Below are 22,852 nucleotides of genomic sequence, written 5' to 3'. Positions count from 1 at the left end.
CTAAAATTATTTTAACTGGCACTTGCACTTATTTGAATTCCTTATTACACTGTATTTTAAGAATGACGTTCCACTATAACATACAAATCATGAACGATGTAACTTTAGGACTTACCACATCATTTATAACTATGTCACAGCTAAGCCTATCAATTTTTTGTGATCCTTCTTTTAATCTGATATTCATTGGAATCGATACTCCAAAATCCGATTTGAAATAGTTGTTTAACAAAATATGTTTCATCAAAACAAATTATTGTAAATAATATATCATGTCAAATATTAATAATTGAATGTACAGATAATGAACAAGAGAACTCAACATACAATTAAGTTTTACAATTAATAATATACTAAAATTACAAATTTATTATAATACATATTATGATTGAAATTAATACAATTTCTTATTATATTTAATTACATCATAATTTAAAAATTAATTAATGCTCAACACAATTTCTTTTTGTTCTTTTTCAAATCATTATATCATAAAATATTTTTATGTTGCAAGAATAGCTACAAAAAATGCCTAGGTAGCATTATGAAATCGTCTGCAGAATATACAATATGCAGAATATACTATAATAAAGAGAATATACAATATGTATTAAAATTAATTTAATTAGAAAGTTTTAAATATATATTTACCTTATTTTCTAAAAAATGATGGATAAATTATAACTAGTTTATAATTTATACTAATTTTTGCTATAATATATATATATATGTATATGTATATATATATATATATATATATATATATATATATATATATATATATACAGGGTGAGCCATTTTAATTAACGCACGCAATTATTTCGGAAACAAAGCATTTTAGAGAAAAATGTTTCAGACAAAAGTTTTATGGTTTCGAGGTGGCCATAAGATGGTATCATTGGTTTGACCTTGAAGAGTTATTTGAAGGTCACATGAAGGTCACCTTCAATTTCTTAAATGGAACCTACTATTTGTCATTGCATATTCTTGTAACTTATCTCGAGAGCTTTCCAAAACACTATAATTAAGTACCTTTTCGTTAAGTGCTTTTTGAGTTATGAGGCTTGAAATAATTTCTTAATTTTACATAAACCGTAAAATATCTTGTAAAATATTCATTTTTCGATTATCTTACCTTAATACTTTTACGTACAAAATAATGAGAGGAATCAACTGGTGTAAAGAAAACACATAGTTGTTTTGAAGAAAAAATATATAATTTGCAATTAACAATTCCATATTTTTTCTTAAAAACAACTATGTGTTTTCTTTACACCAATTGATTCCTCTCATTATTTTGTACATAAAAGTATTGAGATAAGATAATCGAAAAATGAATATTTTACAAGATATTTTACGGTTTATGTAAAATTAAGAAATTATTTCAAGCCTCATAACTCAAAAAATACTTAACGAAAAGGTACTTAATTATAGTGTTTTGGAAAGCTCTCGAGATAAGCTACAAGAATATGCAATGACAAATAGTAGGTTCCATTTAAGAAATTGAAGGTGACCTTCATGTGACCTTCAAATAACTCTTCAAGGTCAAACCAATGATACCATCTTATGGCCCCCTCGAAACCATAAAACTTTTGTCTGAAACATTTTTCTCTAAAATGCTTTGTTTCCGAAATAATTGCGTGCGTTAATTAAAATGACTCACCCTGTATATATATATATATATATATATATATATATATATATATATATAGATGACAGTAATTTTCTTCAATTAAAGAAAAATTGGAATTTAATTCACAGAAATGTTAATAAATAATAATGAGAAAATTACTGATATATAATCATGATTAATAAAATTACTGCTAATCTCAGTTTTCTAACAACGTTAATGTTAATACATATGATTGTTAATTAACTCTTGCTTAACTCTTTTTTTCATTATTTATTTCCACTCATGTATGCACGTGAGATAAGAATAAAGAAAAACTTGAAAGATAAGAAATATGTCGAAATATAAAATATGCTGTGTTAAACTGAATTAATGAAAATATCATTGCTTAAAGCGTCGTCTACAATGAGATTTTAAGGCGTAAGACTTAAGAAATTGACCAATCACAATCAAGTATTAAGAGAATACTCAACTGTGATTGATCGATTTCTTAAATCTTACGCCTTAAAATCTCATTGTAGACGACGCTTAAGACAGTGTCGAACCTTATGTTACTTATAGTTCGTTGCCGAAATATTTTACTACGACTTACATATATATATGCGTAGAATAAATTAAATTATAAAAGTATTTTAAAGTATAGATTAATTATTTATTAAACGATTAATATCTCACAAAACTTTAACTATATAATTTTCGTTAACTATATAATCATTTGCTTTTACCACGCGTTCTGAATTTGAATTGTATTTAGATTGCTAAAAAATCGAATGAAATAAAACATCGGATAAAATATATTTAATCTTTAAGTATTGTTAAAGATATAATTATTTCCCGTAAAAATTGCAATAAAATGATAATTTATATTTTTAGTTCTTGTCACACACTTCTACATCAAAACGTCAAAAATTAAATGCAAATATAATCAATTAGTACTCTTATAAATCTATTCCCTATAAAACTCAAAATAATTCATTTTGTAAAACTAATTATTACGCGCAATCAATTTTTTTATCTTTTATCTCTGATATTATTACTTTAAGAGTAAAACTAGCAAAAATTGTTTTTTTTATTATAACTTTTTGAAAAATATAACTAATAAAGAGAGTATGTTAATTTTTATATATGAAATATTTAAGTAATTATATTATTTTAAAAATATTTTTTAAAATATTAAAATATTTCTATATTAATATAAAAATATTAATTCATAACAAAAATATTATAAATGTTTTATTAGATACTTTAAATATGTTAAAATAAAACCTGGGATATTTTTTATATGCATTATATTATATGATTTTTAGAGCGAATTATATATACTATCGAGAAAATAATAAAATAATAAGCAATATATCTATTTTAAAAATAATATATATATATATATATATATATAAATAATGAATAATTTTTATAAATTTAATATTACTCACCGCATATCTCTCTGGCTGCTTCAGGCTCTCTCACTGCTCTCTGTCTGTTCAATATTTTTCCAGATGTCCTTCTCCTTTCTTCTTTATCCTTTGCTGTTTCCTCATAATACTCATATTCACTCGCGAACAATTAATTATATTTGTATATAGAAACAATCGCGTTTAGAAAAAGAATTCAATTCGATAATACGAAGCGTTCCGACAAAAGGCGTGATGTAACGTCGCGAATATTGTACAAAGCGTCACGTAAATTGCTATATGACCGTATGCTGATTAGTGCGTGATTACTTCTTTCGTAAATGAATATTAAGTGAGTGCCATGAAGGAGTAGGAAAAAATGAACAAGAGAAATGAAAATAACGATCCATCGAACGCATCGTGCGATGGCGAAACAATGAGTAATTTATAATCTGTTATATTTTATTTTATTATATATTTATTATTTGTGACATTAATTATTTGCCTTTATCTTAATAATTTATTTGATTAATATGAAATATTAAAATATTCTATATGTATTGTATATATAAACTGTACTTTAAATTATATAAAATATTAAATGATATTAATATACATAAATATAAATAAATATACATGCATATATATATTTTAATATTATTTAAAATTAATAATTAAAATGAAAAATAGATTTTCGTGTAGTTTCCATAAAAGCATATATTTAAAAAGAATTTAATTACATGCAATAATTTTCCTAAATCTTGTAGCTCCTGTAGCATGTGGCTGAGCCAGTAAGGCTCTTGCTTGCCCTATGAAGGGTCGCGGGTTTAAGTCCTGCTAAGGCTAGAATTTATTTTTGGCGATTGGGCGATAAAACCGCCTTCAGATTCGCTCTCAGGTTTCTCTCTGTACCAAAAAAAAGTGGGAGAAAGTGTAAGTTTAAAAAAATGGAAGGAAGTTTAAGTTTAAATGGATAACAATCCAACAATTTTCCTAAATCTTAATTATTTGTTTTATTATCAGTTTGTGTATGACTTGAGTTTATTTCTATTTAATTACATTTACTGAACACTATAATACTGTTTCGTACCGGTAAGAATTAATTTATTTTTGTTTTATAGAAAACTTTAGGTATCTTACTTCGTATTTTTATCGTTTATATGTATATACATGTAACCATTTCTGCACAAATCCATTTAATTTAATATCTCGGAGTGAATTTAAAATTTTTCTTCCTCTTTAATAATAATATACTTTAAACTTTAATGAAAGTATATTTTTACATTTCTGTTGGCATATTAATTCGATATTAAATTCAAACGTCACTTACGCAATATTATAAATGATATTATAGGCACAAAATTTACGTGTATTTTGTCTGACAGTGCTTTCGATGCACAATGCATCGAAACGGATTGAATTTAAAAATAGAGAATATGAAATAAAGAGAAAATGGTATCTCCATTATTGATACACGTATAATATATTAACATAAATTATAAAATTGAAAAATTAATCTAATTTAAAGCCATGATATAGTAATCATTTTATTTATAATTAATTAATAATTAATTTATGCTCGCATTTCAGAAAAATGTAAAATACCGCAACAAAATATATTTGATTTTGTATGTAAATTGTTAGATAAATAATTATTATCCATCAAGAGATTGAGAATCGAAGAATCGTAACAAAATTTACAACATTTTATTATTGCTTTCATTTTTACTTGTAATTATGGATGATCATGTAAATAGAATTAAGTAACAATATGTTCTCAAACTGTACTCAAATATAACATAAAAAGCGAAATGGTACGAGAAGATATAAAAGGAGTGTAAATAATAAAGATGTATAGATGTAGTAAATAATAAAGATGTTTATTACATTAAATTTCGCATTGTTAAAAGAATTTAAATCACAGATCCAAATTTTTTTTTTTGCTTTCTCATAACTTCGATCTCTGTATGTATTTCGACATTATTTTAAAAAAATTCAAATGCAATATGTTCAAAATTCGTCGAGCAATAAAAAATTAAGACTCGGGTAATCGTACCCGATTAAAAAGAGAGTCGCGGGTCCGACTGTTCATTCGGCGTCCCTGGCAGCCGGTAGCAAGATATCGCTTTGTTAGCGAAAATTCAAAACCTCGTCCTTCTCGAAAGATCTAATAACAACAAACCGCACATTAAATCGTTAAATTTAAACGTTGTCTCAACCACCGTCGAGTTTAGGATAAATCGGGATCTTTCGAGAAGGGCTTGGGTATAAATTGACGCGATCGATGAGCACTGCGCCTTTTGTCTAAAAGTATCCGACGCGCTCATTTCGCTCTCTTAGATTAAAAGTTCATTCCGTTGCTCGCGAAATCTATCGAATCTCTCCGTTGCTTGCGGATTCTATAAAATTCAGCCCGAATTTTTTTGATCTCTCGTTAGTGTGAATTTATTAAGATAGTGCATTTGTAATTATATTTAATAAAGGACAAGACTTTTTGTACATATATATATAAATCTGAATTTATCGCCTTCTCTGTTCCGCGTCGTCCTCTTTCTTTCGTGCCGCGCTCACTTCCCGGTCTATTCTCGCGCTCTCGCAAACACAATATTAGTTTAACTAAGATTTATTGTATCTTGATTGGCAAAAAATAAAAAATTTATGCAAAAAATTAAAAAATCATATATCATCATATATCATCATTTTTCAAATTTATTTTATTTATATATATATATATATATATATATATATATATTTCTTTTAAAAATTCAGCATTTATTTCTATGTGTTTTCTTCATTAAAACGATAAAAATTTATCTCGGGAACATTCTTTTAGAAAATGAGTTGTTCAATTTTTATCGTTAATCTGATCGGTTGCTAAATTCTTATAATTAATCCTTTCTTTTCGAAAACAGATACGCTATCGAAAACTGTACGCTACGAAAACTGTACACTATCTTGATATGACATCTTGCTTCATAATAGCCCTATCTAATTCCCGTGTATATAATATGAATATATTTGTTAAGAAATAAGAACGGTTGATACAATATACTAAATAATACAAATAATTAACGATTAGTGACAAAAAAGATATTCAATTCGTAATGGTTTCTACAAAAGATAGTACGATGCTGAATATCATGCTGAGGCTACTGATCGTTCTGCTTTATTTAAACTTAGTCATATTAGTAAATTCAAATGAGACTGCTCCAAAAGTCAAAACTCCCTTAGGAGGACTGAAAGGCTATTATAAGATATCGCAGTATGGCAGAAAATACGAGGCATACGAAGGGATTCCTTATGCATTACCACCTGTTGGAAAATTAAGATTCAAGGTACCTGCATAATCTTAATTCTTGACTTAAATATTTTAGCAGCTGTATTTCTTGAAATGGCATTCTTTATAAAGTGAAACAGAATTGAATCATGAAATAATAGATACTAATAATTTTACATTTGATCAAAGATGTGTATTCCGTGAATTCACTTAGGAACAATTTTTATAAAATTGTTCTCACATTAAATATTCATAAAAATGTCCTAAAAGTATTTTTTTTTTTCGTTTTTTTTTCTCACAGCCTCCTCGACCAATACCAGCATGGATCGGCGAGTTACCGGCTACGAAATTCGGTTGTCCGTGCATTCAATACTCTCAATTTCCTTACGATTCTACGGAAAAAGTCGAAGGCGCCGAAGATTGCTTGTATTTAAATATTTATGTGCCAGTACGAAAGAAGACGGAAAACAAGATTTCTATGCCGGTATTGTTTTGGATCCATGGTGGCGCTTTTCAATTTGGTAGCGGTATGATTTATAGAGCCACATATTTGATGGATAGCGACGTCATACTCGTCACAATTAACTATCGATTGGGACCAATGGGTAATACCATCATATAATGTATCATGTATATGAAATTATCTCAGCATTTTATTAGAAAAAATTATACAATACTTCCAATATTAAAATTTATTTGTCCAAATGTGTTATAATGCAGATGATAGAAAATTGTTGTTTGACAAAAAATTCGTTGTCCCGCTTGACTTTCCACGATTCGAAATTTTTGTCTTAAATCATGAAAAATATTAGGTTTTCTCAGCACGGAAGATGAAGTAGTTCCTGGCAACATGGGTCTAAAAGATCAAAATATGGCACTTCGCTGGGTATCCCAGAATATCGAGTGGTTCGGTGGCGATCCGAACAGAGTAACTTTATTTGGTATAAGTGCTGGTGGTGCAAGTGTGCATTATCACTACTTATCGCAAATGAGTGCGGGACTCTTCCAAGGTATTTTTACAGGATGATACACGCATCAAGATCGAAGTAACAGCAATTAAATTATTAATATCTATTACAATTATATCGTACTTTGCAATTTATCACATAGGAGGAATATCGTTCAGCGGAACAGCCTTCAATTGTTGGACACAAACTGAGGGTGCTTTAGAGAAGACTAAAAAACTGAGTGCTTCAATGGGATGCCCTACAACTACTTCTAAAGATATGATACGCTGCTTGAGATATCGTCCGGCTAAGGCGATCGTACAGGCTACAAGCGAATTTATGGTGAGACTCATTTCGGGAAATTTTGTAAAAGCTATTTCTTCTCAACGTAAAAGGTAGAAATTTTTTATATTCGTCTTATGATTTTAGTATTTCTTGTACAATCCCTTCACTCCTTTCGGACCAGTAGTTGAAAAAGGCAGTGATGCACCTTTCATCGATAAGACACCAGTTGAAATCGTGAATAACGGTGATGTGCAAGATATACCTTGGATTACAAGCGTAACGAGTGAAGAAGGCCTTTATCCCGTAGCTGGTAAAAATAATATTCGGGATAATTAGAAAAATGGTTTTTAAATATCTGCAGACTCTTATCGATATTAATTTATTATTGTAGAATTCATGGCTGCCAATGAAAATCTGAAACAATTAAACGACAACTGGGATTTTCTCGGTCCGCATTTCCTAGACTTTAATTACACCATCTCAAAAGAGAATCACGTCGAGATTGCTCGTCTCATCAAGGAGCATTATTTCGATACGAAACCAATAGACCAGACTACTACAAAACAACTGATACAAATGGCGAGTGACCGTTTCTTCGTGGTCGATAGTGAAAAGGCTGCGCGAATGCAAGCCAAAGTAAATCAGAATCCAGTCTGGTATTCTTATTTTGCGTATAGAGGAAAGCAAAGTTTTAGTGACATCTTGAGTGGTACATCTGAAAATTACGGTAAATCGATCATGAAAATTGTTTTGAAAATTCGCATATAAAAAGGAAGATTACATTTCAAAGGGAAGAGTTTTATAAATATTATTTCTCGTTTGTTATTTAGGGGTCTGCCATGGCGATGATACATTATATATATTAGATATTCCCTCGGTGGATCCACCAACAACGCAAGAAGATCGCGATATGCAAAAACTCTTAATCGACTTTTGTGTATCTTTTGCTACAAATGGGTAAGCGCGAAAGATTTAAATATCGTATGCATATCAATTTTCATTCTTAAATTTTTTCAGAACTGCAAAAGTGTATGGTGTAAATTGGTCGAAATTAGATCCTTCAGAGAAGGAATTTTATTATCTGCATATTGCTAGCCCTACTGAGATTAACATGGGTAGCAATGCTAATTTCGGGGATGAAAAATTCTGGAATTCAATCAAGTTTAACGAGAATGTGTTGACCACATAAAGAAATTGAAAAGAAGTGCTTTGAATGATTTACCAAGGAAATTCGATTTTTTTATCTATATTTTACACAACTATTTTTTGTTGCAAATTAACATAATGCTTAACTTTGTATATTATATGTACTTATATTTACGAATCTCTTCTAATAATAATAAAGCAAGATGAAAAAAATTGATTTTAGAAAACTAAAATTATTTTAACTGGCACTTGCACTTATTTGAATTCCTTATTACACTGTATTTTAAGAATGACATTCCATTATAATATACAAGTCATGAAAGATGTAACTTTAGGACATACCACATCATTTATAACTATGTCACAGCTATTAAGCCTATTAATTATTTGTGATCCTCCTTTTAATGTGATATTCATTGGAATCGATACTCCAAAATCCAACTTGAAATAGTTGTTTAACGAAATATGTTACATCAAAACAAATTTTTGTAAATAATGTATCATGTTAATTATTAATAATTGAATGTACAGATAATGAACAAGAGAACTCAACATACAATTAAGTTTTACAATTCATAATATATTACATATAATATTTTACAATTAATAAACTAAAATTACAAATTTATTATAATACATACAGGCCGTCATGAAATGAAATTACTGTAGTTTCTTATTATATTTAATTACGTCATAATTTAAAAATTAATTAATGTTTAATCAACATAATTTCTTTGCATTCTTTTTCATATTAATATAACATGAAACATAACCGAAAAAATGCATTTAAGAATATAATATATCATATATACATATATATAATGTATGCTTGTCCCTTTTTATCAGCATTTTTTCCTCCAATAGTATATGGAAATGTATGAGTAGAAAATTCATTCTCATAGATTTGTGATCGCGAACTCTACCGTTCACAGAAACTATTTATTTCAATAATAAAATTTACTCAGCATCGATAAGAAAAAGAAGAATCTATCGTCAAAACTCGAAACATTTACATGACATAATCTCAAACGTGAATTAATTTTAAAATTGTCAATTTCGCAAAATTGTGGGGTAAACATGCTTATAAACGAGGAAAAGTATAAACATAAACATAAATGCTTTATAAATAATAAACGCAAAATAATTCATATTAATACAAAGACAGTACATTTTATACTGACATTTTCTAAACAATCGACTACAGTCGAGTGTGATTTTTCTCGCTATAAAATGCCATACTCTCAATAGATGTATTCAAAAATCCTATCCATGAGCAGAGATGCCAGATTCCAGATGTAGTAGCATGTAGAGGAAATACATTGACATTGATGGGAATACGCACACGTTAAGGATATAGAGATAAATTTGCATATGTTTATGGATCAATCCATTGTTATGAATATGTTTATGTGTTATGCAAATTTATTTGAACATATTCTAGATACGTCGCTACTGCGATATGTGTTAATTCTATCGAATTTAATGATTTCTATCATTGATTTCATATAAACGAATAGTTAGCAATGTGTTTCCTGTTAAAAAAAAAGAATGCAGCTGATTAAATAAATTAATAAAGTAATAAAAATTCTTAGTTGTAATCGATTTTTAATCGCAATTTAAACATTGTTCTTGCTTCTCTTTTTATAAAATGATTTATAAATTTACCCTTCAGTTTTATTTCAAGGAAAAGTATATATACCATTTGTTAATTTATATAATAGAAAGATATATAATTTTTTTAAATACAAAAAGATAAAATTATATTCTCTTAATAATTAATATACATAAAATTTTATGGAATTTGACTTTCAATCAAGAATCATGACATAATATTTATGTCAATATAATCTTTATTAATTAAATTGATTTTATTAAAAAATTTTGATTTATTCATAATTGAGCTACTGCATAAATGTCATAGAGCAAACATATACACGTTGCATTGGAAATAATTTTATTATATCAAAACATGCTAAGAAATATGTAGCAAAAAATAAAAAGGAAAAAATTCATACTTAATAAGATGATAATTCAAAACTAATATAAAAGTGTTTATTAAGTTATATATACTATATAATTATATAGTTACATAATCCTATATTGTTACACAATTCTATTTGCTTATGCAAAGATGACCAATTGATATAATTATGCTTAACAAATCGTCTTTTTAAACAATGTCGAAAATACATGCAGACATTAAACCCATAAGAAATAAAAAATAAAGAATTTGAATCTATGATTTAAATTCTTGGAATAAGGCGAAATGTGACTATGTAATAAACACATAAACCAGAAACTTCTTTCAGAAAATAGATCGTCAAATTATTACCTCTACTGTTTAAAGGTATATCTCATGACGGAAACGTTCTTTTAAAAAATAAATTGTCAAAGTTTTATCATTACTTTTATCCGTCTTTTTTCGAAAACAGTAAAACGAAAATATCAATCATTGTATCTGAAACATACACGACATTCAGAGCATGTGATAGAGCAATTCATATACAACTATAGGCCATCTTGATATTGATATTGACTTGTTTGCTTTTGGCTTTATAATGACGCTTTCTAATTTCCATATGTATGTTATGAATGTATTTGTATGCGAGATAAGAACAGGTGACACTAAGTAATATAAATATACTGATAACAATATATTGAATAATATAAATAACCAGCGACTAGCGCCGGAGAAGTGCCAGTTCGCAATGATTTCTGTAAAAGACAGCACGCTACTAAATACCATGCTCATAAGACTACTGATCGTCCTGCTTTGTTTAAACTTAGCCATATTAGCAAATTCAGACGAGGCTGCACCAAGAGTTAAAACTCTCTCAGGAGCACTGAAAGGCTATTATAAAATATCACAGTATGGCAGAAAATACGAGGCATACGAAGGGATTCCTTATGCATTGCCACCTGTTGGAGAATTAAGATTCAAGGTATATGCATGTAATATCAGATTAATTCTTGACTTAAATATTTTAGCAGCTGTATTTGTCGGAATGGCATTCCTTATCAAATGAAACAGAATTCAATCGTGAAATAATAGATACTAATAATTTTACATTTGATCAAAGATGTTGAATATTCCGTTAATTATGTCTTTTCACTTAGGAACAATTTTCATAAAATTTTTCTCATATTAAATATTCATAAAAAAAATCCTAATTAAATGTATTTTCTTTTCTCTTTTTTTTTTCTCGCAGCCTCCTCAACCAATACCGGCATGGATCGGCGAGTTACCGGCTACGAAATTCGGTTCTCCGTGCATTCAATACGCTGAATTTCCTATCGATCCTACGGATAGAGTCGAGGGTGCCGAAGATTGCTTGTATTTAAATATTTATGTGCCAGAACTAAACGTGACGGAAAACAAGATTCATTTGCCAGTGTTGTTTTGGCTCCATGGTGGCGCTTTCCAATATGATAGCGGCAAGAATTATGGAGCCAAATATTTGATGGATAGAGATGTCATACTCGTCACAATTGACTATCGATTGGGACCGATGGGTATGTAATAATATAAATGTATAATATAATGTAATAATATGTAATACTGTAATAATATATTATATGTAATAATATAATGGATGTAATAATATAATAATATAAATCATATAATATATGAAATTATTTCACCATTTCATTAGAAAAAATTATACAATACTTCCAATATTAAAATTTATTTTTTCCAAATGTGTTATAATGCAGATGATAGAAAATTATTGTGTGACAGAAAATTCATTGTTTCGTTTGTTTTTTCATGATTCAAAATTTTTGTTCTAAATTATCAAAAATATTAGGTTTTCTTAGCACGGAAGATGAGGTAGTTCCTGGCAACATGGGTCTAAAGGATCAAAATATGGCACTTCGCTGGGTATCCCAGAATATCGAATCGTTCGGTGGCGATCCGAACGGAATAACTTTAATTGGTCACAGTGCTGGTGGTGCAAGTGTGCAATATCACTACTTATCGCCATTGAGCGTGGGACTCTTCCGAGGTATTTATAAGATGATACGCAGCGAAACCGAGATAACAGTAATTAAACTATTTTTAACTATACTACAATTATTGTAATTTGCATTTTATTGAATAGGAGGAATGTCGTACAGCGGAACAGCTTTCGATGGTTGGACGCAAGCTAAGAATTCTTTAGAGAAAACTAAAAAACTGAGTGCTTTAATGGGGTGCCCTACAACTACCTCTAGAGACATGATAGATTGCTTGAGATATCGACCGGCTCGAGATATCGTACAGGCTACAAGCGCATTTATGGTGAGACTCGTTTCGGGAAATTTTGTAAAAGCTATTTCCTCTCAACGTAAAAGGTAGAAATTTTTTATATTCGTCTTATGATTTTAGTATTTCTTGTACAATCCCTTCACTCCTTTCGGACCAGTAGTTGAAAAAGGCGGTGATGCACCTTTCATCGATAAGACACCGGCTGAAATCGTGAATAACGGTGACGTGCAAGATTTACCTTGGGTTACAAGCGTAGTGAGTCAAGACGGCCTTTTTCCCGTAGCTGGTAAAAATAATATTCGGGATAATTAGAAAAATGTTTTTTAAATATCTGCAGATTCTTATCGATATTAATTTATTATTGTAGAATTCATCGCTAACAAAGAAGCTCTGAAACAATTAAACGACAACTGGGATGTTCTCGGTCCGCGTTTCCTAGACTTTTATTACACCATCCCAAAAGAGAATCACGTTAAGATTGCTCGTCTCATCAAGCAGCATTATTTCCATACGAAACCAATAGACCAGACAACTACAAAACAATTGGTACAAATGGCGAGTGACCGTTTCTTCTATGTCGATAGTGAAAAGGCTGCGCTAATGCAAGCTAAAGTAAATCAGAATCCAGTCTGGTATTCTTATTTTTCGTACAGAGGAAATCAAAGTTTAAGTGAATATATGAGCGGTTCAACTAAAAATTACGGTAAATCTATCATGGAAATTGTTTTGGAAATTCACATATAAAAAGGAAGATTACATTTCAAAGAGAAGAGTTTTATAAATATTACTTCTTGTTTGTTATTTAGGTGTCTGCCATGGCGATGATATAGCATATATATTAAATACTCCCTGGATGGATCCAACAACAACGCAACGAGATCGCGATATGCAGAAAGTCTTAATCGACAATTGTGTATCTTTTGCTACAAATGGGTAAGCGTCAAAGATTCGCATATCGTACATGTATCAATTCTCATTCTTGAATTTTTTCAGAATTACAAAAGTGTATGGTGTAAATTGGTCGAAATTAAATCCTTCAGAGAAGAAATTTCATTATCTGCATATTGCTAGCCCTACTGAGAAATACACGGGTAGCAGTGCTAATTTCGGGGATGAAAAATTCTGGAATTCGATCAAGTTTAACGAGAATGTGTTAACCACGTAAAAAAATTGAGAAGAAGAGCTTTGAATGATTTTGCAAGGAAATTCGACTCTTTTATCTATATTTTACGCAACTAATTTTTGTTACAAATTAACATAATGCTTAACTTTGTATATTATAAGTACTTATATTTACGAATCTCTTCTAATAATAATAAAGCAAGATGAAAAAAATTGGTTTTAGAAAACTAAAATTATTTTAACTGGCACTTGCACTTATTTGAATTCCTTATTACACTGTATTTTAAGAATGACGTTCCACTATAACATACAAATCATGAAAGATGTAACTTTAGGACTTACCACATCATTTATAACTATGTCACAGCTAAGCCTATCAATTTTTTGTGATCCTCCTTTTAATCTGATATTCATTGGAATCGATACTCCAAAATCCAATTTGAAATAGTTGTTTAACAAAATATGTTTCATCAAAACAAATTATTGTAAATAATGTATTATTTAAAATCATGTCAAATATTAATAATTGAATGTACAGATAATGAGCAAGAGAACTCACCATGCAATTAAATTTTACAATTAATAATATACTAAAATTACAAATTTATTATAATACATACTATGATTGAAATTAATACAATTTCTTATTATATTTAATTACATCATAATTTAAAAATTAATTAATGCTCAACACAATTTGTTTTTGTTCTTTTTCATATCATCATATCATAAAATATTTTTATGTTGCAAGAATAGCTACAAAAAATGCCTAGAAAGCATTATGAAATCGTCTGCAGAATATACAATATGCAGAATATACTATAATAAAGAGAATATACAATATGTATTAAAATTAATTTAATTAGAAAGTTTTAAATATATTTACCTTATTTTCTTAAAAATGATGGATAAATTATAACTAGTTTATAATTTATACTAATTTTTGCTATAATATATATATATGTATATATATATATATATATAGATGACAGTAATTTTCTTCAATTAAAGAAAAATTGGAATTTAATTCACAGAAATGTTAATAAATAATAATGAGAAAATTACTGATATATAATCATGATTAATAAAATTACTGCTAATCTCAGTTTTCTAACAACGTTAATGTTAATACATATAATTGTTAATTAACTCTTGCTTAACTCTTTTTTTCATTATTTATTTCTACTCATGTATGCACGTGAGATAAAAAAAAAAAAGAAACTCGAAAGATAAGAAATATGTCGAAATATAAAATATGCTGTGTTAAAAAGCTGAATTAATGAAAATATCATTGCAAGACAGTGTCGAACCTTATGTTACTGATAGTTCGTTGCCGAAATATTTTACTATGACTTACATATATATATGCGTAAAATAAATTAAATCATTAAAGTATTTTAAAGTATAGATTAATTATTTATTAAACGATTAATATCTCACAAAACTTTAACTATATAATTTTCTTTAACTATATAATCATTCGATTTTACCACGCGTTCTGAATTTGAATTGTATTTAGATTGCTTAGAAAAAGTCGAATGAAATAAAACATCGGATAAAATATATTTAATCTTTAATTATTGTTAAATATTAATAATAAGAATTAATAATGTTAATGTTAAGATTAATAATAAGAATTAATAATGTTAATGATTAATAATAAAGATTAATAATGTTAAAGATTGTTAAGATATAATTATTTCCCGTAAAAATTGCAATAAAATGATAATTTATATTTTTAGTTCTTGTCACACACTTCTACATCAAAACGTCAAAAATTAAATGCAAATATAATCAATTAGTACTCTTATAAATCTATTCCCTATAAAACTCAAAATAATTCATTTTGTAAAACTAATTATTACGCGCAATCAATTTTTTTATCTTTTATCTCTGATATTATTACTTTAAGAGTAAAACTAGCAAAAATTGTTTTTTTTATTATAACTTTTTGAAAAATATAACTAATAAAGAGAGTATGTTAATTTTTATATATGAAATATTTAAGTAATTATATTATTTTAAAAATATTTTTTAAAATATTAAAATATTTCTATATTAATATAAAAATATTAATTCATAACAAAAATATTATAAATGTTTTATTAGATACTTTAAATATGTTAAAATAAAACCTGGAATATTTTTTATATGCATTATATTATATGATTTTTAGAGCGAATTATATATACTATCGAGAAAATAATAAAATAATAAGCAATATATCTATTTTAAAAATAATATATATATATATAAATAATGAATAATTTTTATAAATTTAATATTACTCACCGCATATCTCTCTGACTGCTTCAGGCTCTCTCACTGCTCTCTGTCTGTTCAATACTTTTCCAGATGTCCTTCTCCTTTCTTCTTTATTTTTTGCTGTTTCCTCATAGTACTCATATTCACTCGCGAACAATTAATTATATTTATATATAGAAACGATCGCGTTTAGAAAAAGAATTCAATTCGATAATACGAAGCGTTCCGACAAAAGGCGTGGTGTATCGTCGCGAATATTGTACAAAGCGTCACGTAAATTGCTATATGACCGTATGCTGATTAGTGCGTGATTACTTTTTTCGTAAATGAATATTAAGTGAGTGCCATGAAGGAGTAGGAAAAAATGAACAAGAGAAATGAAGATAACGATCCATCGAACGCATCGTGCGATGCCGAAGCAATGTGTAATTTATAATCTATTATATTTTATTTTATTATATATTTATTATTTGTGAAATTAATTATTTGCCTTTATCTTAATAATTTATTTGATTAATATGAAATATTAAAATATTCTATATGTATTATATATATAAACTGTACTTTAAATTATATTAAATATTAAATGATATTAATATACATAAATATAAATAAATATACATGCATATATATATTTTAATATTATTTAAAATTAATAATTAAAATGAAAAATAGATTTTCGTTTAGTTTCCATAAAAGCATATATTTAAAAAGAATTTAATTACATGCAATAATTTTCCTAAATCTTGTAGCTCCTGTAGCATGTGGCTGAGCCAGTGGGTCTGTTCTTTTCAGCTGCGCTGCTGCACTAGTGCAATTAGTTAGAGTGAAAGAAAGTATGTTTGTCTCTTTCTAACTTATTGCACTAGTGCAGCAGTGCAGCTGAAAAGAACAGACCCAGTAAGGCTCTTGCTTGCCCTATGAAGGGTCGCGAGTTCAAGTCCTGCTAAGGCTAGAATTTATTTTTGGCGATTGGGCGATAAAACCGCCTTCAGATTCGCTCTCAGGTTTCTCTCTGTACAAAAAAAAGTAGGAGAAAGTGTAAGTTTAAAAAATGGGAGGAAGTTTAAGTTTAAATGGATAACAATCCAACAATTTTCCTAAATCTTAATTATTTATTTTATTACCAATTTGTGTATGACTTGAGTTTATTTCTATTTAATTACATTTACTGAATTACACAATTTACATTTACACTATAATGCTGTTTCGTACCGGTAAGAATTAATTTATTTTTGTTTTATAGAAAACTTTAGGTATCTTATTTCGTATTTTTATCGTTTATATATATATACATGTAACCATTTCTGCTCAAATCCATTCAATTTAATATCTCGGAGTGAATTTAAATTTTTTTTCCTCTTTAATAATAATATACTTTAAACTTTAATAAAAGTATATTTTTACATTTCTGTTGGCATATTAATTCGATATTAAATTCAAACGTCACTTACGCAATATTATAAATAATATTATAGGCACAAAATTTACGTGTATTTTGTCTGGACAGTGCTTTCGATGCACAATGCATCGAAACGGATTGAATTTAAAAATAGAGAATATGAAATAAAGAGAGAATGGTATCTCCATTATTGATACACGTATAGTATATTAACATAAATTATAAAATTGAAAGATTAATCTAATTTAAAGCCATGATATAGTAATCATTTTATTTATAATTAATTAATAATTAATTTATGTTCGCATTTCAGAAAAATGTAAAATACCGCAACAAAATATATTTGATTTTGTATGTAAATTATTAGATAAATAATTATTATCCATCAAGAGATTGAGAATCGAAGAATCGTAACAAAATTTACAACATTTTATTATTGCTTTCATTTTTACTTGTAATTATGGATGATCATGTAAATAGAATTAAGTAACAATATGTTCTCAAACTGTACTCAAATATAACATAAAAAGCGAAATGGTACGAGAAGATATAAAACGAGTGTAAATAATAAAGATGTATAGATGTAGTAAATAATAAAGATGTTTATTACATTAAATTTCGCCTTGTTAAAAGAATTTAAATCACAGATCCAAATTTTTTTTTTTGCTTTCTCATAACTTCGATCTCTGTATGTATTTCGACATTATTTAAAAAAAATTCAAATGCAATATTAGTTTAACTAAGATTTATTGTATCTTGTTTGGCAAAAAATTTATGCAAAAAATTAAAAAATCATATCATCATATATCATCATTTTTCAAATTTATTTTATTTATATATATATATATATTTTTTTTTTAAATTCAGCATTTATTTCTATGTGTTTTCTTCATTAAAACGATAAAAATTTATATCGGGAACATTCTTTTAGAAAATGAGTTGTTCAATTTTTATCATTAATCTGATCGGTTGCTAAATTCTTATCATTAATCTCTTTTATCATTAATCCTTTCTTTTCGAAAACAGATACGCTATCGAAAACTGTACGCTACGAAAACTGTACGCTATCTTGATATGACATCTTGCTTCATAATAGCCCAATCTAATTCCCGTGTATATGATATGAATATATTTGTTAAGAGATAAGAACGGTTGATACAATATACTAAATAATACAAATAATTAACGATTAGTGACGGAAAAGATATTCAATTCGTAATGGTTTCTACAAAAGATAGTACGATGCTGAATATCATGCTGAGGCTACTGATCGTTCTGCTTTATTTAAACTTAGTCATATTAGTAAATTCAAATGAGACTGCTCCAAGAGTCAAAACTCCCTTAGGAGGACTGAAAGGCTATTATAAGATATCGCAGTATGGCAGAAAATACGAGGCATACGAAGGGATTCCTTATGCATTACCACCTGTTGGAAAATTAAGATTCAAGGTACGTGCATAATTCTTGACTTAAATATTTTAGCAGCTGTATTTCTTGAAATGGCATTCTTTATAAAGTGAAACAGAATTGAATCATGAAATAATAGATACTAATAATTTTACATTTGATCCAAGATGTGTATTCCGTGAATTCACTTAGGAACAATTTTTATAAAATTGTTCTCACATTAAATATTCATAAAAATGTCCTAAAAGTATTTTTTTTTTTTCGTTTTTTTTTTCTCACAGCCTCCTCGACCAATACCAGCATGGATCGGCGAGTTACCGGCTACGAAATTCGGTTGTCCGTGCATTCAATACTCTCAATTTCCTTACGATTCTACGGAAAAAGTCGAAGGCGCCGAAGATTGCTTGTATTTAAATATTTATGTGCCAGTACGAAAGAAGACGGAAAACAAGATTTCTATTCCGGTATTGTTTTGGATCCATGGTGGCGCTTTTCAATTTGGTAGCGGTATGATTTATAGAGCCACATATTTAATGGATAGTGACGTCATACTCGTCACAATTAACTATCGATTGGGATCAATGGGTAATACCATCATACAATGTATCATATATGAAATTATCTCAGCATTTCATTAGAAAAAATTATACAATACTTTCAATATTAAAATTTATTTGTCCAAATGTGTTATAATGCAGATGATAGAAAATTGTTGTTTGATAAAAAATTCGTTGTCCCGCTTGACTTTCCACGATTCAAAATTTTTGTCTTAAATCATGAAAAATATTAGGTTTTCTCAGCACAGAAGATGAAGTAGTTCCTGGCAACATGGGTTTAAAAGATCAAAATATGGCACTCCGTTGGATATCGGAGAATATCGAGTGGTTCGGTGGCGATCCGAACAGAGTAACTTTATTTGGTATGAGTGCTGGTGGTGCAAGTGTGCATTATCACTACTTATCGCAAATGAGTGCGGGACTCTTCCAAGGTATTTTTACAGGATGATACACGCATGAAGATTGAAGTAACAGCAATTAAATTATTAATATCTATTACAATTATATCGTACTTTGCAATTTATCACATAGGAGGAATATCGTTCAGCGGAACAGCCTTCAATTGTTGGACACAAACTGAGAGTGCTTTAGAGAAGACTAAAAAACTGAGTGCTTCAATGGGATGCCCTACAACTACTTCTAAAGATATGATACGCTGCTTGAGATATCGTCCGGCTCAGGCGATCGTACAGGCTACAAGCGAATTTATGGTGAGACTCGTTTCGGGAAATTTTGTAAAAGAAACAACGCTATTTCCTCTCAACGTTAAAGGTAGAAATTTTTTATATTCGTCTTATGATTTTAGTATTTCTTCTACAATCCCTTCACTCCTTTCGGACCAGTAGTTGAAAAAGGCAGTAATGCACCTTTCATCGATAAGACACCTGTTGAAATCGTGAATAACGGTGATGTGCAAGATATACCTTGGATTACAAGCGTAACGAGTGAAGAAGGCCTTTATCCCGTAGCTGGTAAAAATAATATTCGGGATAATTAGAAAAATGTTTTTTAAATATCTGCAGACTCTTATCGATATTAATTTATTATTGTAGAATTCATCGCTGCCAATGAAAATCTGAAACAATTAAACGACAACTGGGATTTTCTCGGTCCGCATTTTCTAGATTTTAATTACACCATCTCAAAAGAGAATCACGTCGAGATTGCTCGTCTCATCAAGGAGCATTATTTCGATACGAAACCAATAGATCAGACTACTACAAAACAACTGATACGAATGGCGAGTGACCGTTTCTTCGTGGTCGATAGTGAAAAGGCTGCGCGAATGCAAGCCAAAGTAAATCAGAACCCAGTCTGGTATTCTTATTTTGCGTATAGAGGAAAGCAAAGTTTTAGTGACATCTTGAGTGATACATCTGAAAATTACGGTAAATCGATCATGAAAATTGTTTTGAAAATTCGCATATAAAAAGGAAGATTATATTTCAAAGGGAAGAGTTTTATAAATATTATTTCTCGTTATTTAGGGGTCTGCCATGGCGATGATATATTATATATATTAGATATTCCCTGGGTGGATCCAACAACAACGCAACAAGATCGCGATATGCAAAAACTCTTAATCGACTTTTGTGTATCTTTTGCTACAAATGGGTAAGCGCGAAAGATTTGAATATCGTATGCATATCAATTTTTATTCTTAAATTTTTTCAGAATTGCAAAAATGGGTGGTGTAGAATGGCCGAAATTAGATGCCTCAAAGAAGAAATTTCATTATTTGCATATTGCTAGTCCTACTAAGATTAACATGGACAGTAATGCTAATTTCGGTGAGAAAAAATTCTGGAATTCAATTAAGTTCAAAGAGAATGTGTTGACCACATTAAAAAACAGGAAAGAAGAGCTTTGAATGATTTTGCAAGGGCATTGAATCTTTTCATACATGTATATAAATCCAAAAAATCCCTTGTATATAAATCTAAAATTTTTTCAAAATTAAGTCCTGAGAAAGATAGGGATGTATGTGGGAGGAGGTCGGACGTGTCTGTACGCCCATTTGATCAACGAGCGACAGAATCCATCCGTGGTAACGGCATTGACGCATATCCTGTGGAGAGAGCATTCACACATTTTTCAACCTAACGAATAATTGCTAGAAAACAATATTCGCAGACTAGAAAAATATGTGAGGCGCAAGTGGCTAATTGAACGACATTCAATTATAATATACAAATCATAAAAACTCTAACTTTATGACACACGTCATTTATAAAGTTACAGCTATTAAACCTATTGATTATTTTATGGCCTCTTTTTAATCTGATATTCATTGGAATCAATTATATTTGAATATAAGAAATATACATGAAAGTCATAATAAAAATAATTATTACCATAATAATCCAAGAACTCGAAGAAAAGAATATATTGCATAGAAATGCATAGTGATTGGAAATAATTAGAAACTAAAAGACAGTGTGCATACAATCTATTTATTAATAATAATACTATTTTGTAATTATATTAAATTTTATAATTTAGTATATTGTATTATATAAAGTATTATTTAAAAATATTATGCTGGTATGAAAATTATAATAAAAATATATAAATAATGTTGACTATATTAGAATGGAACATATGAATTTTTTAATAATAATCGAAAAGAACGCTATTTTAGACCAAGCAAAGCGCAGGTGGTAATGCGTGACACAAAATTTTTTCAATAATTCTTTATAAATTCAATAATTCTTACAAACGTTTCGGTCCCTTTCGGATCCTCCTCAGTGTGACACAATAATATTCATATCAAATATAAAAAAGATACAAAAATAAATAAATGAAGATTACTGTACAGGTCGAAGGATAAAATTGTAAAAATAAACACAGTCAAACAAAAGAAATACCGTTAAGAATTTAAAATAAAAGCAGAATAAAACGCAAAAACCGCGGCGCAATACAATATCCATTATTTCCAAAAACGCTACGATGTTACCTAACAATCCTCACCATTCCACACAACTTACAACCGTCCGCCTTTAAAAATCATTGACGTAATTGTTCCCACGAAACCGTTGGCCACCAAACTCACGCTCAAACACAGCCCATCGAAATCCGTCCAACCTGACGTTTTTTCCAAAGAACGCACGTTAGAGAAAAGGATCCCGTGCAGTCAATGCTCAAGCGACAGTCCCGTGGCAAACCAATGGTAAAATA

At 28.7% G+C, this 22,852-nt stretch overlaps 2 protein-coding genes across 2 annotated transcripts; both read left to right on the top strand.

Moving 5' to 3' along the window:
- Window positions 1-6,125: 6,125 nt before the first annotated feature.
- Window positions 6,126-8,896, top strand: LOC145973549 (venom carboxylesterase-6-like). Its single transcript, XM_083103033.1, has 8 exons — window positions 6,126-6,356; window positions 6,600-6,903; window positions 7,111-7,308; window positions 7,409-7,587; window positions 7,675-7,840; window positions 7,922-8,257; window positions 8,361-8,487; window positions 8,548-8,896. The coding sequence occupies exons 1-8, from the start codon at window positions 6,126-6,128 to the stop codon at window positions 8,717-8,719; spliced, it is 1,713 nt and encodes a 570-aa protein (XP_082959159.1). The 3' UTR covers window positions 8,720-8,896.
- A 2,465-nt stretch (window positions 8,897-11,361) lies between these two features.
- Window positions 11,362-21,545, top strand: LOC145973173 (uncharacterized). Its single transcript, XM_083102411.1, has 16 exons — window positions 11,362-11,618; window positions 11,886-12,189; window positions 12,483-12,680; window positions 12,777-12,955; window positions 13,043-13,208; window positions 13,290-13,625; window positions 13,729-13,855; window positions 13,916-14,086; window positions 18,905-19,160; window positions 19,400-19,703; window positions 19,909-20,106; window positions 20,207-20,385; window positions 20,481-20,646; window positions 20,728-21,063; window positions 21,163-21,289; window positions 21,350-21,545. The coding sequence occupies exons 1-16, from the start codon at window positions 11,385-11,387 to the stop codon at window positions 21,543-21,545; spliced, it is 3,477 nt and encodes a 1,158-aa protein (XP_082958537.1). The 5' UTR covers window positions 11,362-11,384.
- The last annotated feature ends 1,307 nt before the right edge of the window (window positions 21,546-22,852 follow it).

This window comes from Camponotus vicinus, unplaced genomic scaffold (genome assembly GCF_025532165.1).
Source record: "Camponotus vicinus isolate PSW18456_S1 unplaced genomic scaffold, iyCamVici1.0 SCAF_6, whole genome shotgun sequence".
In the NCBI taxonomy this organism is placed as follows: domain Eukaryota; kingdom Metazoa; phylum Arthropoda; class Insecta; order Hymenoptera; family Formicidae; genus Camponotus; species Camponotus vicinus.
The sequence above is the reverse complement of the archived record's forward strand: the minus strand, read 5'-3'. Positions and strand labels throughout refer to the sequence as shown.